The sequence below is a fragment of the Vidua chalybeata genome, chromosome 27 (genome assembly GCF_026979565.1).
Source record: "Vidua chalybeata isolate OUT-0048 chromosome 27, bVidCha1 merged haplotype, whole genome shotgun sequence".
NCBI classification, from domain to species: Eukaryota; Metazoa; Chordata; class Aves; order Passeriformes; family Viduidae; genus Vidua; species Vidua chalybeata.
The window spans coordinates 1,509,026-1,525,474 of record NC_071556.1 but is presented as its reverse complement, the minus strand read 5'-3'; the positions used below and the strand labels follow the sequence as shown (position 1 = coordinate 1,525,474).

The 16,449-nt window shown below is 58.0% G+C and overlaps 1 protein-coding gene across 1 annotated transcript; it reads left to right on the top strand.

Moving 5' to 3' along the window:
• The first annotated feature begins 5,831 nt into the window (after positions 1 to 5,831).
• Positions 5,832 to 15,471, top strand: LOC128800495 (AN1-type zinc finger protein 5-like). The gene is made up of 7 exons (XM_053965709.1): positions 5,832 to 5,958; positions 6,260 to 6,538; positions 7,597 to 7,770; positions 8,787 to 8,880; positions 9,685 to 9,803; positions 11,231 to 11,341; positions 13,069 to 15,471. Exons 3-7 carry the CDS (start codon positions 7,620 to 7,622, stop codon positions 13,215 to 13,217), a joined length of 624 nt encoding a protein of 207 aa, XP_053821684.1. The 5' UTR covers positions 5,832 to 5,958; positions 6,260 to 6,538; positions 7,597 to 7,619; the 3' UTR covers positions 13,218 to 15,471.
• The last annotated feature ends 978 nt before the right edge of the window (positions 15,472 to 16,449 follow it).

Genomic DNA, 16,449 nt, shown 5'->3' with positions numbered 1-16,449 from the left:
CACAGGATAGCTCAGACTCCATGGCAGGGTGGGGCTGCGGTGGCAGTGGAGGAAACTGTCCCCAAAATCCCAGTGCAGAACCCCCCCATGAAATATTCAGGCTGCTCTGCACAATTCCCACCTTGCTGCTGTCGAAAGCACCATGAATATTGCAGGTGGGCATTAAAGTTTCAGGGCTGCCATGTTTCAGGACACTGTCACCACAGGAAGTCCCTCCACTGGGACATGTCACACCTTTGCCAGGCTCCAGTGACCTCTTTCTCCCTGGTTTACCCCAAAAACTGATGGTAGTGATGGGCTGGGTCCTTGAGGTGCTACAAGAGCAAACCAACACGAAGCTCCTCACTGTGTCCCTGGAATGGACTGGCACAGTTCAGGGAAGAGTTGCAGGAGGTCCTGCAGGACTGGGAAGAGCAGAGGTCGTGGTCACCCCACCCCAAGGCTCAGCCATGGTCCCCACTGCCCTGACAGCAGCATGGCCCCACTCCTTCCCACTTCCAGGCACAGAAGGATGCCCTGAGCATCTCTGAGGGTTTCATCCTCCATGTCATGAGCTTTCCAGGTCAGCCCCCACCAGAAGGGACCATTCCCTTCTCATCCGCCTGCTCTCATAACTTGGCTCTTCCCGTGTTTATATAACAGCGACGTCTCCTGCAGACTGGGGAGAGAATTGGCCGGGGAGAAATAATGAGGATAATTCAAGTCATTTGGGAAGACGAGGTTTTCGAGGTGCCCAGCGTCTTCCACCTTTTACATGTTGTCTCTAATCATCCGCAATCTCGGATGGCCATTGATGGAGCTCGTTGCTGTGGTGACGGATGAATAGCCCTGGGATTGTACCATGCCAAAAAAGTGCTGTCCTTTCCATCAAAACAACAACAACAACAAAAATATCATTTTGTTCAGGAAATTAAGCAGTTTGCAACCAAATAGCAGAGTCTGAAAAGGCTCCTGCGTCCGTCCCTTCCTCCTGGCTCCCGCGGCTGTGTTGGGTTTGTCAGGAACATGCCCAGCGCCCTGGAGGGTCCTTTGTGTGCACCAGACAAGGAGAAGGTGGTAATTGCAAGGGGGTTTCTAACCCACTGAGCCTTTTAAAAGGATTTGATGCCCCCCTACACCTCTCTGCTCACCCAGATGTGTGTCACACAGGCAGGGAGCGCGGGGCCGGGGGCTGGCGCAGCACTAGGTTAATGTGTTAGCTGTGCACAGCCAGCATCCAGGGGACAGGGAAGTGTGGGTGGCCAGTGACCAGGCAGGGTATCGGGGCTCAGGTCCTGCTCGTTCCCGAGGGAAGCAGCAATTCTCAGTGGTGAGAGCCAGCATGGGGCTCCTGAGCGGTGGAGAAGTGTGGCCAAGGCCAGACAAGGAGCACAGGGCTCCTGCCATTGTCAGCCTCCGTGGTTTTCCCTATAAACTTCCTCCCGGGCAACAGGACCAGAGCTCAGTTTTCCTTCCTCCCCAGATGCTTGGGAAGCACCTTCTGGCGTGGCTGCTGGAGATGACGCTCTCAAGCTGTGCCACTGGATGTGGGTAGTGCAGCCCTTGGGGACAAGGCTGCCAGGCTGGGAGGGGGAGGCTTTGGGGGAGGCTTTGGGGGCTTTGGGGTCTGCCCAGGGATTGACCCCACCTGTGGGTTGACCCTCCAAGTACTGGAATCACACTGCCACGTCTCAAGCCGTACACTGTGAGTGTTTGTATAACCCCAGACTGGCTTGGCTTGGGAGGGACCTTAAAGCCCATCCAGTCCGCCCCCTGCCATGGCAGGGACACCTTCCACGAGCTCAGGTTCCTCCAATCCCTGGCTAACCTGGCCTTGGACACATCCAGTGAATCCAGGGGCAGCCACTGCTGCTCTGGGCACCCTGTGCCAGTGCCACTGGGTCACTGTGCTGTGACACAGCACATCGCCCACGTGTAACCCCCCGTTACGGCTCTGGGCTGCATTTTGAGCAAGAGGTTTGGTCCCTGCTGGCATCTTTGGTGCTCCCAAATACCACCCACCAGTGATGGAATCATAGAATCATAAAATCCTGGAATATCCTGAGTGAGAAAAGACTAACAAGGATCATCAGTGCAGCCCCCGGCCCTGCACAGCCACCCCACCAAGCCCACCCTGAGCATCCCTGAGAGCGCTGGCCAAACGCTCCTGGAGCTCTGGCAGCCTCGGGGCCGGGACCATTCCCTGGGGAGCCTGGGCAGTGCCAGCAGCCTCGGGGGGAAGAACCTTTCCCTGAGCTCCATGCCAAGCCCTGGCACAGCTCCAGCCCTTCCTGGCCTCCTGTCCCTGGCCCAGAGCAGAGCTCAGCCCCTGCCCCTCTGCCTCCCCTCAGGAGGACTCCCCTCAGTCTCCTGTGCTGCAGCTGAACAAACCGAGTGACAGGGATGGTGTCATTCAGAGCTGTGTGGCTCCAACTTCCATCCTGCAAGAGCATAAGAAGCCAAAACCATGCACAGGGCGAGTGCCCAGCTGGCAGCCTGAGAGAGCCCTGGGCGCAGCAGGGCCGGAGCCAGGCCCCGCACCTTGGGGTGGCGGGAAGGAGGAGGGAGAAGGAGGAATGGACACACGGAGAGAGAACATTTTAGACGACCTGAGGAGGAGAAATGCACTAAGCTCCCACAGCTCCAGCCCCTTGTCGGGCGAGAACCCCAGGCAGCGCTTTGCCAGCTGTCCCCAGCGCCCTCCACCCTCCCTGGGCTCAGCCAGAGCCAGATGGAGGCACATCCTGGCTGCACGGAGAACGAGGCAGTGAAGCGGGCTGGGGAGATTAACTCCACGGGGAAAACAAGCTCAGCAGATGCCACAGAGCTCAGGACCCCTCTGTGTGTGTGTGTGTGTGTGTGTGTGTGTGTGTGTGTGTGTCTGTGTGAGCACACGCGTGTGCTCCGAGCACACACGGACACACATGTACAGAGGGAAGGTGCTTGGATGTGTTTGTGTATTTGTGTGTTTGACAGAGCTGGTGAGCCCGCGCCTCGCCTCCGAGGGGCAGCCGGGTATTGGCGATGTGGCCTCATCCTTTAATTGCTCTGCTTTGATAACAGTGATAATTGGCTGGAAATCGATACTGTTTTGCTCCTGTTTTTCCCATCCTGTCTCACCCAGCCTCCCCTCCCTGCCCGGACGCCGTCGTGCTCTCTTTAGTGGGTGACATTTAAAGGCTCTGCCACAGCCATTAGATAACCCAGGCGGAGAAGATGCTGTGGAGAGGGCTGATGCCGGCAGGGATGGAGGCAGCTCCCCTCTCCTCTCCCACAGCTCAAGGACAGATGGAGATGATGTTCCAGCAACACATCCTGGTGCTGTGGGAGCCACAGGGGTGGGGGCATCGGTGGATCTGGGGGTGAGGAGAGAGTGAAGAGGGAGAGCAACAAACCTAGACTGTGTTGGCCAGGAGCTCCCTCCGGCTTTGGCTCTGAAAATTGTGCCAGAACATCACAGGAAAATGTGTATTAATATCACACTGCCCGGCCTGCCCTGCTCTGCGTGCCCCCACCTCCCCAGCACGGTGTCCCCAGCTCCAGCCATGCTGCCCCAGCCACAGGTGGGACCTCAGAGCCCCCAAGGTGCCCTCAAGGCACCTCCCAGTCCCCTTGCAACTGCCCTCAGAGCAGCTCCTGTGCTCCACCTGCCCAGCCGGGGCTGCTGGGACTTTGTCCCCCAGTAGGTGCCCTGATCCCCAAAGCTGAAGGGCCTGGTGAGCAGGACAGCAGCACCAGAGGGTGCATGGGGAGCCCCAGGAGCCAGGGGCACACTGGGCTGGAGCTGGCAGCCCCAAGGCCCCTGGTCTGCAAGAGCCAAGGGACCCTCATTAGCCAAGGGAGCCTTGTCAGCTGAGTGACCCTCACTAACAAAGTAGGGTCCAGGGACCCCCTCTGCAGGGCTGGCATGGGGCTGGCAGTGAGTGAGGGATGCCTGCGAGGCTGCAGGTGCTTGAGTTATCTGTGCCCTCTCCTTCCATGGGCACCTCTACATCCACCCCCCCCCGGTTACCCGTGCACACATCTTCCCTGGTAACTCCTGCACACACCTTCCCAGGGTGCCTGTGCATTCACCATCCCATGGACCTGCGTGCCCACCTCTGTGAGAACCTGCGTGCCCACCTTCTGTGGTATCTGTACACTCACCATGCTGGGTATCTGTGCCTTCACCTTCCCCAGGTACCTGTGTGCCCGCTGCCTGTGGGTACCTATACACCCAATGTCCCTGGGTACCTGTGTGCTCACCATTCCTGGGTACCTGTGAACTCACCTTCCCCAGGTACCTGTGCACCCACCCTCCCTGGATACGTACCCACTGTCCGTGGGTACCTGTGTGCCCACCTCTCTGGGTGCCTGTGCACCCACCGTCCCTGTACACCCACCCTCCGTACCCTCACCCTCTCTGGGCACCCGCGCTCACGTCCGTGGGCTCCTGATGCCACCTGGTGGCCGCGCGCCCGGCCCAGGGTGGGTGTCACTGGAAATGTCCCAACCTGTCCCCGCAGGGACCTTTGTGCTGCCCCAAAGGCTCCCCCAAGGCACCCCCAGAGCGGAGTCCAGCCCTCGCCTCTCTTCACACCAAACCCGGGCCGAACCCCGCGGCCCAGCCCGCCGCAGCTCAGGGTAAAGCTCTTTGTAGAGCTTTGGGCAGGGAGGTGTTGGGGACACTCCCGAGCACAGCTTGGCCGTGGCTTCCCGGGGGTTTTGCTGCTCGGTGTTCCGCAGCCCTAGCACAGCTGGGAGTGGGAGTTTTCTCCTGCGAGGTCTGCCCCCATGGCAATGGCAGTGGGGAGGGCTGGACCCCCGGCATGGGCTTGGAGGAGAGTCCTGGACCTCAGCATGGACACAGGGGCTCGAAGGGGAGTCCTGCACGCAGGGCTGGGCACACGAGCTCAGAAGGGAATCGGCCCCATGACCAGCTGGGCCTCCTGAGCAGAGCCTTGATTGAATAAATCCCCACATCATCCAGTGCTTGGTGAAGAGCAGCAGGAACAGTTTGTAGCTGGGAATGCCATCCAGCTGGAGGCCCCCGGAGCATCCCAGCATCCACACTATGGATGGTGTATGGCCCCAGAGCCCAGAGCTGGGGGTCCCAGCCCCTCTCATGCTGCTGGGGCAGAGCTGGCTGCATCCCTCCCCTATGGATGGGGTGTGAGCAGAGCACTGCCCATCCTCTTCTCCAGCAGTTACAGCCATGTCCGCAGTCCCCTGCCCTACAGCTGAAGCCCCCACAGTGTCCCAGCCTCTACAGCCAAGCAATACCTGTGTCCCAGCCCCTATAGCTTGGGGGACAAGGGTCTCACCCCCCTTCCTACAGCCTGGGTCTGATTGTGAGCCAGGCTCCCAGACCTCTCTCTGCAGGGGAGTCTGCCTGTGTCCCACCCCATATACCCACATATATGTAGGTCTCAGCCCCTCAGCTATAGCTGGGGCACATCAATAACCCCGGCCCTACAGCCAAGGGGGTCAGAGCTCCCTCCCCTATAGTCAGGGCACACGTACACCCCAGTCCCTGTAGCCAGGGGGTCACAACCCTCGCGTCTATTGCTGAAGCACACCTACACCCCAGGCCCTGCCCCATGCCCCAGTCCCCGTGGCCGGGGCAGGGAGGGCTCACAGCCCCCTCCGCTATTGCCGGAGCCCACCGACACTCCTGTTCTCACAGCCGGGGGGTCACAGCCCCCTCCCCTATTGCTGGAGCACAGCCACACCCCAGCCCCCTCCCCTACACCCCCGCCCGTGTCCCCGGGGGGTGTCACAGCCCCCTGCCCTCTCCCCGGCTCACACCTACGCCCCCGGCCCCGTCCCAGGCCTCGCGTCCCCCCCGTCCCGTCCCCCCCGTCCCGGGCCCTCCCCGGGGGAGGCGCTCGGGGCCCGCGCCCGCCATGTTTCCCGGCAGCGCTCCCTGCCCGCCGCCCGCCTGAGCCTCCCGGGGCCGGCCCGGCCCGGCCCGGGGCCGCCCGCCCTCCTCCGCCGCCGGTGAGTGGGGCCCGGCGAGCGGGGCCCGGCCCGGGGCTCCCGCTCCGCGCAGGCCGCGGAGCCTCGGCCTCGATTAGCGCCGCGGGCCGGGAGCGGGGCGCGGGGCCCGGCCGCGGGGGGTGGGGGCGGCGGGCCGGGGCCAGCCGCGGGAGGGGGCGGTGGGGGTCTGTCCCCGGCCGGGTGGGGGTTTCGGCCAGCCCGGGCCGCCCGGGCACGGCGGGGGCCGCGGCTCGGCCCGTCCGGCCGGCTGGGCCGGGCGGCGCTCGGGGAGGGCTGAGCCCGCGGCCCCTTCTCTCTGCAGGGACTCGATCGACAGCAGCTCCCGAAGGTTTGTCCGTGTGGCAGCGGGCGCAGCCGGGATCCCCGAGGGATCCACCGCTACCGGGGCTGCCCAGGCTGCGAGTGCCCGAGGAGAGGCCGGTTCGGGCCGGGAGGGTCCCGGTGTGGCGATGGGAGCGCTGGTCTGAGCTCTGCGAGGCACCCCCGGGTGCGGAGCCGAAACCCGCATCCCCCAGCTGAGGACGAGGAGGGATAAACCAGAGGTGATCCGGTTCCGTCCCACGGGAGCGCTCCTGGCAGGGTAATGATTTCGTGTTCGTCTTGTTTATTCCCTCGGTGAAGCAAGTTTTGTAGGAGCAGGAAGGGAGGCGGCAGGGCTGGCTGGGAGGTCGTGGGTACTTCACGCACCCCACAAAGGCAGCACTGCTGGGAGCTCTTGGTACCAGCGCCGTGGCTTTGTGCCCGAGCTGGAGCCACCCGCACCCACCATGGTCCTGCGCACATCCTCTCCCCTTGTTCTGTGTCAGAGTTGGACTGGCTGCAGCCACGTTGTCCACACACACTGGAATTGTGTGTGGTTTTTGTTTGTGCCTCATGGTTCTCATTTGGAGCACTGTGGTGGGTTTGGCCCTGTAAATGCTACACCGTGTGTGGCTGGAAGGGGCCAGTTCCTGGGGTTGGAGGTAACTGCATGTGATCCAGAAAGAAATTATTAAGATTAAATTTAAAATTAGGTTTCAGCGTGTCAGCTGTTTTCCCCGGGAAGGTGCTCTGGAATCACATCTTACTGCTGGAAAGAAAACCTTATCCTTATTTCCAGCCTAACCATACGAACGTTCCCCTTACCCACGTATGTCAGAGCAGAGCGTCAGTGGGTTCCTCCTGCATCGCTTGCGTCATCTTCCTCAGAATTAAAAAACTAAACCAGGCTCGAAATGAAAACCAAAATGTGACTGACTGGGCCTGCACTGGGCGTGTGAGGTGTGGGTGTTCACAGGGGCCATCAGTAGTGCTGTGGGGGCACATTTGGTACCGGTGGAGAGTGGATTGTTGGGGTCTGACGTGCTCGTGTGTCACCGGGAGTTCAGGGAGCTTCGTGGTGCAGCAGGGAGAGCCGGGAGCCAGTTCCTGTTGGCTTTGCAGTCTGGCTCTGAGCAGCTCTGGGTGGCTTAGGGCCCCAGGACACGGATTTTAGGAGCCCCGAGTGCTCGAGGGCCTGGGGTCGTGTGGTTGTGCACGTGCAGGAACCGGGCTCTCTTGGGATCCTTTGTGCTCCTTCCTGATCAGCTGCAGCACACAATGCCCGAGCGCTCCGGCCCTCACAGCTGTCCCGGGTTTATTTCTGATTCCTGGCTGCAGCTCGGTGCCTGGGAGGGGCGAGGATGGCTCAGGAGACGAACCAGACGCAGGTGCCTCTGCTGTGTACCACGGGCTGCGGGTTCTATGGCAGCCCCCGGACCAACGGCATGTGCTCCGTGTGCTACAAGGAGTTCCTGCAGAGGCAGCAGAGCAGTGACCGGATAAGCCCTCCAGGTAGAGGATTTTTTCCTGGAAATCTGTCTTGAATGGGTGTCTGGATGCAAACTGTGTTCAGCATGGTGCTGGTGCCTGGCCACCAGCAGATTTACCCCCTCCTAGAAAAATCATCTTTCCCTTTCCATGGATACCCAAGGCTCTAAATCAAGGATCCAAGCCCTCAAGCACTTCTTTTCCCTGTTAGGAGGGGCACTTGTTTTCTTCCCAGTTTCACCAGTTTGTGAAGCCCCGTCCCAGCCAGCACCTTCCAGTAAACTGTAGAATTTCACATGTGATAATAGTGATCCCAGCTTTCAGCTATTTCCTGCTCCTTGATTAGATGCTGACTGCTGAGAACCATGACAAAGCCCCACAATGAAGTTTTATTTGGCCTATTTTTATAATATTCTTAACAGTGTGATATCTAAAAGTCATGACTTACAAGGTTTGTTTCCTGCACTTGGGATGGGAGCAGGGGAAGGATGCTCTCTGCAACGTGAGCAGGGATTTCTTTTGCTGGGGGTCGTGCAGATGCCACATGTGCAGAGTGAGAAATGCCTCTTAGAGTTCTTCCACTGTGAGAGTTATTCCTGAGGGTCATGGAATTCATCATGGCTTGCCTTGAGTCACCCACACAAAATATGCTCAGGAACATGACTTTTCCTGACAAAGGCTTTTCCTAATACCCCAGCTTAGATCCTCAGCTGACACAAACCCACATGTGTCTGTCAAAGCCTTTTCCTTTCAGCAGATGAGGATCTGTTTCTTACACCTTGGAGAAGTTTACAAAGCGCCACTGGGTTCGAGATCCAGACAGCCCTGGTGTCCCACAGAGTCCCATGCACAGATTTGGAGAGTGTAGGAGCAGGAATATGGGAGTGATCCCAACAGAAGTGCGCCCTCCCAGCTCCAGTAGGGAACGGGAGTGTAAAGTCTGCTGGAAGTGCTCGTTCTGCTTTCTCCTTGACTGTCAAGCACCTGAGGAACTGGCTGATACTTCCAGAGACTTGACCTAGCCTGCTCTTGTCTTGTAGCACCCAGTGGTCCCAGCAGCAGCCCCATGGCTTCCGAGGCCATCGCAGGACAGTGTGCGGAGGGAGACTCCACACCTGAGGATGCAAAAGCCAGGTAGGGGCAGAGTCTGGAGGGGAGGGAATCTAAACCCTGCTAAAATCCAGCTCTGGGACACAAGGGACAGGTGTCATCCTTTATATGTCTGTAAACAGGCTGGGTCAAAGTTTGCATTGTGACTCCGGTTTATTTGGAAGACTGAGATGTCCCTCAATCTGGTGCTGCTGATGTCTGATGTGTAGAGTGAGGTATCAGAGGGTTGGTAGTAAATTAAATGGCATCTTGGTTCTCCTGCAGGCAGTGCACCTTGTCTGTCCCTGGTTCTGTTCAACTGTTCAGTTTCTGCTCGGTCCCAAGCAGTGGGATTTTTGGGGTTTTCCTGTGCAGGGCCAAGAGTTGGACTTGGAAGGATCACGAGGATCATCAGCTCAGAATGTTGTGTGATTCTAAGTGAAAGCACCTGCTGATGACCCAGTCTGAAAGCTGTGACAGCAGGATTAGAGACCTTGGGCCTGTTTGATGGGAAGGAGCACAGAGCTGCACTGAGCTCTACCATCACATTACAGCCCTGACTCATAACTGTGTTTCCCTGCCCCTGGACTTGTTTGGATAGGCTCTTGCCTTGCTTTGAGATATAATTGGGTGCAAAAGGAAACTGAGATCATCACAGATTCATTCCATTTATGTCTATAAAGAACTTTGATCCCCAATTTCAAGGGGAATTGATCTGCTGTGCTCCTGACCTACTTTTGAATATAAGGAAATAAACTTTACAGGCTGAAGGTCTCTTCCACATAACTGTCCATCAAATGAAAATAGTTGTGTTTTCTCTTTTTGTTTGTCTGCTGCAAATGCTCCCAGCGCTCAGACTCCTGTGACCCATCAGATGACAGCCATGAGCATATCCAGAGAGGAAACCAGCAATGAGACAGAGGAATTCAGCAAGACAGATGAAGCCTCATCAGCGTCTTCCTCATCAGGTAGGGTGCTTGGTTTGTCCTTTGCACAGGTCTGAGTGACACTGAGCTCAGGAGTCCATTGGAGCAGCAGGGACAGCTGCTGACCATGGGGTGTGTCCCCTCCTGGCAGTAAAGGCACACCTGAGAGCTGAGGAGGAAACTTGTTTTGGTGACAGGGAGGAGAGCAAATGCTGTGCTCGAGGGCAGGCTGATAGAGATTGCTCTGTGGGCTGAGGGCTGAGTGGCTGCCAGCCCTCGAGTGGCTGGCAGGAGGATAATCTTCCATGACGCCTCTCCCAGCGAATGGCAGCGAGCCCGGAGCGTCCCACAGCCTGACGCGGCTGCTGCTGGCGGCACTCCCCTGCCAGCTCCCGAGGGGGAGGAAGGGAGACGGATCCATCCGAGGCTTGGAGAGAAGTGACTCGGTTGTGACAGTGCCTGGGGGTAGTGGAGGCCTGTTGTTGTCACCCCGTGTGATGGGGGAACCTGTCCCTCGGGGGGTGTTACACAGCCAGTGCCCTGACGTGATTGAGGAGCAGCAGAGTCATTGCCCAGTGTGGCACATCCTGCAGCTGATGCCATAAGCAGGTGATCTGCATGCAGACACCCTCCTTTGCTCAGCTGACAGCTTGCTTGCATTGAAAGCTAAAAAAACCCAGGAGCTGTTGGTTGCTAATAAGCCAGGGCTTTAGTCACCACACATGGCTGGGCATTTTGGGTTAGGTAATCTCCTGCCTGCAAGCCCTGGAGACAATTTACAACAGGCAGGTGAGAGACTGTTAAAAAGAGGCTTGGGAGGGCCTGCCCCTTTCATCTGCCTGTGTAGTTTTTAGGAGGTTGTTTAGGGTCAGCTCCACAAAGCTGTCTCTGTTTTGTCTCCTCGGAGCAGCCTGCACTGCAGATGCTCCAAGGAGCAATTGGAGCTCCTCCCTCCTGTTGACTTCTCTAACCTGCTTAGGTACTGGAGGAAATCCTGCTAAGCATCAGTGACCTTTAACAATCTGGCTTTGAGAGCTCAGTTTTCCCTTTGGTAGATTAGAGGCAGTGATGGATATCTGTGTAAAGCATTCTAAGACCTACATTTGAGGAACACTTACATAAGAGTCAGCAAAAATAATTAGTAGTACTTACAAGGGGTTAACTTTTTTTCTCCCTGTGAAGATTAACTGTGGGCTCAGCTGCCAGCTGTATTGCTGTACAGCAGCTGAGCTGTAGTGACTATCCAGTCACTGTCCAGTGACCACTTCAGCTTTGGATTTAAGGCATTTGAAACAGAGAGAAAGCTGTGAGGTGGAGATCTCGGTGGAACAAGGCAAATCTCACAGTTTGGGGTATGTCAGCCAGGTCAGTGTGCACACGGAGAGTCATCAGAGCCTCAAGCAGCTCCTGTGATAAAATGAACGTTTGGTTTATCAAGAATGGCAGCAAAACTCTTGCCTCTGTTTCAGGTACCCTGCTTGAGATATCCCAGAACACGGCTGAGGGCAAGACGGCTTCGGAAAAACCGAAACCGAAGAAGAATCGCTGCTTCACCTGCCGGAAGAAGATTGGGCTGACTGGTAAGTGCCTAGCTCTGGAAAAACTTCCCCGTGCCCTAAGCAGTTCCCAGTGAGAGCCCTGTGAGCACAGTGGTGTGGTGCTGCTGGGTTTGGAGGGTCAGAGGCTGGAGGTTTCCCCCAAATCCATCCTGGAGCTGTGGTGCTGCAGGAGAGGAGGGAGGAGAGCTCCGACCTGCAACAGCACTGGCTGAGGCAGAAGCCTGGGGAACATCCCACTCACTGCCAGGGTCCTGGCAGCCCTTGGGAGCAGGATTGGATGTGGCAGCACCTCTTGGTTGTTCCTGCTTCTTGGCAGGAGCTGCTGTAGAGGAAAGCAGAGCTCGCTGTGGATCAGAATCTGCTCCCGGTCAGGTCTGTGGTAAAGCTTTCGTAACAGTGACATGAACTGAGCTAGACCCAAATGGAAAATCCCTCTCCAAGACTCATCCCATTTGTTAATGCTGCCTGATTTCCACTGTTAGCTTCCTGAGAGCAGGATGGCTCTCAGCATGCAGCCTATAAAGCTGGAGAGAGAAGTGCTGGGATGGTGTCAGGGCACTGCTATCAATGGGAAGACAGCTTCTGGAAAGTGAAGCAATTAATTTGGCTGTGGTTTGCTAATAAAAACATCGTTCCCCTAAATTATCTCTGGCATTTAGTACTTCTCTGGAAAAAAGTTAACTCTGGGGCTGTGCAGGTCATGCTGTTGTGGCAGAGCACTTGCTTCTGTAGCCTGCTTGGGGCATCCAGCAGCCAGGGACTGGTTGTTTTCATGGATATAAGAGGCTTTGGCAAAGTCTAGACTGGAAAGTTTGAACCTGAGCTTGCCTGGAAATCCATGGGCACTGTCCTAGAATAGGGGTGGGTTTATAAACCTGGATCTGGGCTGGGTATTCTGTGCCCAGCCTTCAGAGTGCAGAGAGGATTGTTTTCCTGGATGAGGGTTTCCTTACAAGCTTTAAACTATGAGAAGTTCTCTTCTTTAGGATTCAACTTACAGAGAACTCCTGTGAATTGAGGGTATTTAGGATAAAATGAGTTTTCTCAACCAGGAGTAAACTGGCACCTTGGAGCAAGGTGTTTGTGGGCTTTACAGCCTGTAGTTGGAAAACAGTGAAGGGACAGAGCATGATTCCCTGCCAGCAAGATTCCCTGCTGTCCTGCAGCACATCCCCTGCTCGCTCTCTGCCTTGCTTTCCCAGTGTGCTGTGTTAATGGTAGCACTCTGAGCATTGTCTCGGAGTGAAGTGACTGAACTGGGAGTTTTGAAGCCTAAATAGCTCAAACATGATCCTAAGGTGGTGACAGCTCTGCTGCTTGCTGCTGGTCAGTCCAGCTGCTGCTGTGTGACCCTGGGGAGCTGGACTGGCTCAGAGGGCTGAGCTCCAGCTCGGGCTGCCTGGGGAGCCTGGTCTGGATTAGCAATCTGGCACTCTGCAGTGCCTGGCATGTCCCTTGTCCCCAGGGAGCACAGACAGCAGCTGCTCTGGGAGCGTTTCCCACCATGTGACAGCTGGGGCTGCCCAAAGCACACGGATCTCCTGAGCCAGAAAGCAAAGATCCACCCATGGTCTTCCCCAAATAAAGAGTCCCTTTGGCCTGTGGGGAACAGCAGCCCCCCCTCCCTTGCCCCTCTCTCTGCATTGGTGGCATTTCCTGGTGTGGCAGGAAGGAGCCAGGCCCTGCCGCCTTCCTGCTCGGCTGGATGGGGTCTGATGTGGCTTTGTCCCTGCTCTTCCTCCCCTCAGGCTTCGACTGCCGCTGCGGGAACCTGTTCTGTGCCATTCACCGGTACTCTGACATGCACGCCTGCCCCTACGACTACAAGGCAGAAGCTGCCGAGAAGATCCGCAAGGAAAACCCCATCGTTATCGCCGAGAAGATCCAGAAGTTGTGAAGGGGTCCGAGCAGCTCGAACTGCAGCCAGGCTGCCTGGTGCTCCTCCCCTTCCTCCCAGCCTTCCTCCTCCTCCTCCCAGCCCCTGCGGCGGTGCGAGGGTGACTCTGGCAGCGCGCACAAACCGGCACCTGGACATGGGGACTCCTCGCACCTCTGGCAGTCCCTTGGTGTTCCTCCTCTCCCTTCCTGCCTGTCCGACAGCCACTGCTCAGCTGATGTGTTCTCAACCAGCTTCCCAAAGGAAAAGGGACCGTCCTGCCCCGCTGCTCCGGCGCTAAGACCTTCGCACTTGCCTCTTGCCGGGCAGTTTGCACGGCGTGAGCGGCTGGGCTCTGCCGGGCAGCCTTTCCCTTGCCGGCGGCTCCGAGTCCTGCAAACCACCCAGGACTTGTGGCCGCAGTCCCCGAGCAGCTGCTGGACTCTGTTCCCTCTGCCTGTAATCCCGGGAGCTGGGGGATCTGGCAGCCAGGCTGCCGTCTGCTCCCCGGGAGGTGTTTGCTCTCAGATGCACAAAAGTTGATTCTGTAGTTCCAGCACCCCAGACCCCTCTCCCCACCCTCTGCTGACGCTGTTGGAGAAGCACCAAGGGGGTTGAGCAGTGATGCTGGCACAGGAAAGTTATTTTGTGGCTTCAAGTGATGTGGGCAGGGCAGGACCTTCCAGGAAGTTCTGCTTGCTGCCTTGTGCCTCTCTCCACAGGGAGGGAGCCAGGGACACCCCTGCTCCAGCCTCCTGCTTCAGCACCCCTGGATAACCCCGGCTGCTTTCCCAGCAAGGTGTGTGTCCCTCAGCACTGCCTGTGCCTGCTCTCCTCTCTCCCTTCTTTCCTCTCCCCTTTCTCCTCTCCCTTCTCTCCCTGCCTTCTGCCTTACACGAGTCGCTCTCATCAGGGTTGTGCACAAAGCTCAGGTCCCCACACCTCTGCTTCTGGACCTGTCCCTGCATCCAGGTGACAGTGGGGTCCCCTCCTCCCATGTGGGCCATGCTGGTATTGGGGAGAGCTCGGGGAGCCCACCCAGCTGCCCTCCTCTGCCTCCTCCCTCCCTGTGGGATGAGAGGCAGGGCCAGGTCCCCAGGAGATGCTCTGCAAGCCAGACAGAGGGAACTGGGGCACAGGGGAAGTCACGAGGAGGGTCCCGGTGTGCCCAGAAGTCCAGGTGGGGGCTCAGAAACGCCCATGGAGAGACCCAGGGAGCAGGGAGAGGTGCTTGGAGAGACTCAGAATTCCCTGAGGTGCTGGAAGGCCCAGGGAAGGCTCTGGGGTGCAAGGGAAGGCAGAAGAAGACCTTTGGGGTACAGTGAACATGCTCAGAGGCCTCAAGCACCCTAAGAGGCACGTAGAAGGCTCTGGGGCTGCTCTCACTCACTCACACAGGAAGGGAGGTGTAGGAAAAACCAAATGCCACTCAGTACCACTCCAGAAAGAGCACCTGGAGGGCTCTGTTGGGAGGACCTGGGGCTCAGGGATGCAGCACAAAGCAGGCAGAGGCTCCTGGGGCACAGCCACAGCCTCTTCCATGCCCGGGGGATTCCTGGGAACACCAGGAGTGGGGCTGTGGCCACGGGGCTCTGGCTTTCTCAAGCAGAGAAACCCGGATGGGCCCCGGGGGACAAGCAGCAGCCTCTGTCCCACTCTGCTGGCCATCCCACGCTTTGGAAGCATTTCCCTTGGTGTCAGCACAGCTGCAGGGCCCAGCTGGGGGAAACCACAGCAGCTCCTTCCTTCCAAAGGCTGTTTTCCTGCCCTGCTTGTGGCAATTCTGCCCAGGTGCTGGAGTGTTTGGTTTTTGCAGTCTGCTCCAGCCAAAGCAGTGTGTGCTCTGTGCCAGCTGCCATCCTGTGCTGCTACTGGCAGCATCTGAACCTCCCAAACTGCTGCAAACCCCCCTCCAGCACAGAGAGGAGCGAGGCTGCCTCTCGCCAGCCTTTTCCTCAGGTTTTTCCTTCTGGATAACACTGACATCATGTCTGGAGCATGCAAGTAGCTGCACGTGTTACCCCTGGACACACCTGGGCCATGAGCACGGAGCTGGTGGTGGCCAGGCTGGGTTTGCCACTGAGCTTTTGGCTGAGGATGATCCCTCACCCTCAGGGGATGCAGGAATTGCAGCCACCAGCCCCGAGGAAGTGCAGCAGCTCCCATGGATCCCTTGGGAAAGCTCACAGCCACCTGCTTCTCCAGCACCGCCCTTTTCCCTGTTCGTTCCTCCCTGTCCATGAGTGTAAATACAACACAGTCTAGTTTGCTTGGATGCTGTGGGTGCTCTGTTTCAGGCAGGATATCTGTGGGGCTTGGCTTGGCTCTTTTGGGGTGGCTGTGGGGCTCTGTGCCTCAGTTTCCCTGTGGATGATCATTCACAGTACCTGGTGCTGGCCAGGGATCAGAGCACCCCAGACCTGCACCCCCCGATCTCAACTGCACCAGGGGCTGGGCTGGATGGTCTCCAGAGGTCACTTCAACCCTGACAAGTCTGGGATTTGGCCTTCTGGCTCAGTAGGAAGCCCTTGCTGGGTTTGAGGGGCTCTGAGGTTCTCCTGGGTTCCCTCTTGTCTGCTGTTACCTCTGTGGGGCAGGAAAGGGAGTTTGGGATAGGCCCCCAAAGCCTCCCTGCTCCCCATAGCCATGTGGGGGCACTTGGGCAGTGTTTGGCACCAGGACTGACTTCAGCAAGGCTTTGGACGCTGCCTCCCGTGACATCTCTGTGGGTAGACACGGGAAATGTGGGAGAATGGACTGGGGGGGAGAGCCTGGCTGAGTGCAGAGCTCAGAGGGGCCTGGAAGCACAGCAGAGCTCACCTGTGCTCAGCACTGTCCCCAGGGATCGGAACCTCCTCCAGCCTTGCTCAGTTCGGGTAGCAACGGCCTGCGGGGGACAGAATGGATCCTGCTCAGGTTTCAGGGCGATTCCGGGGGAGTGACTGATTCACCTGGAGGCCGGGCTGCCATTCAGAGGGACCTTGAGGGGCTGGGAGGGGGCAAACCTAAGGGCAAGTGTAGGGTCCTGCACCCGGGGAGGACAAAGCCCAGGGGCCTGCACAGGCTGGGGGTGACCCACTGGAGAGCAGCTCTGCAGGGAAGGACCTGGGGCTCCTGGTGGATGACAAACAGTCCCCGAGCCAGCAGAGTGTCCTGGGGCCAGGGGGGACACTGGGACCCTGGGGGCATCGGGAGGAGCATGGCCAGCAGGGCAGGGAGGGATCCTGCACATCTGGGCTGCTGTGTCCACTTC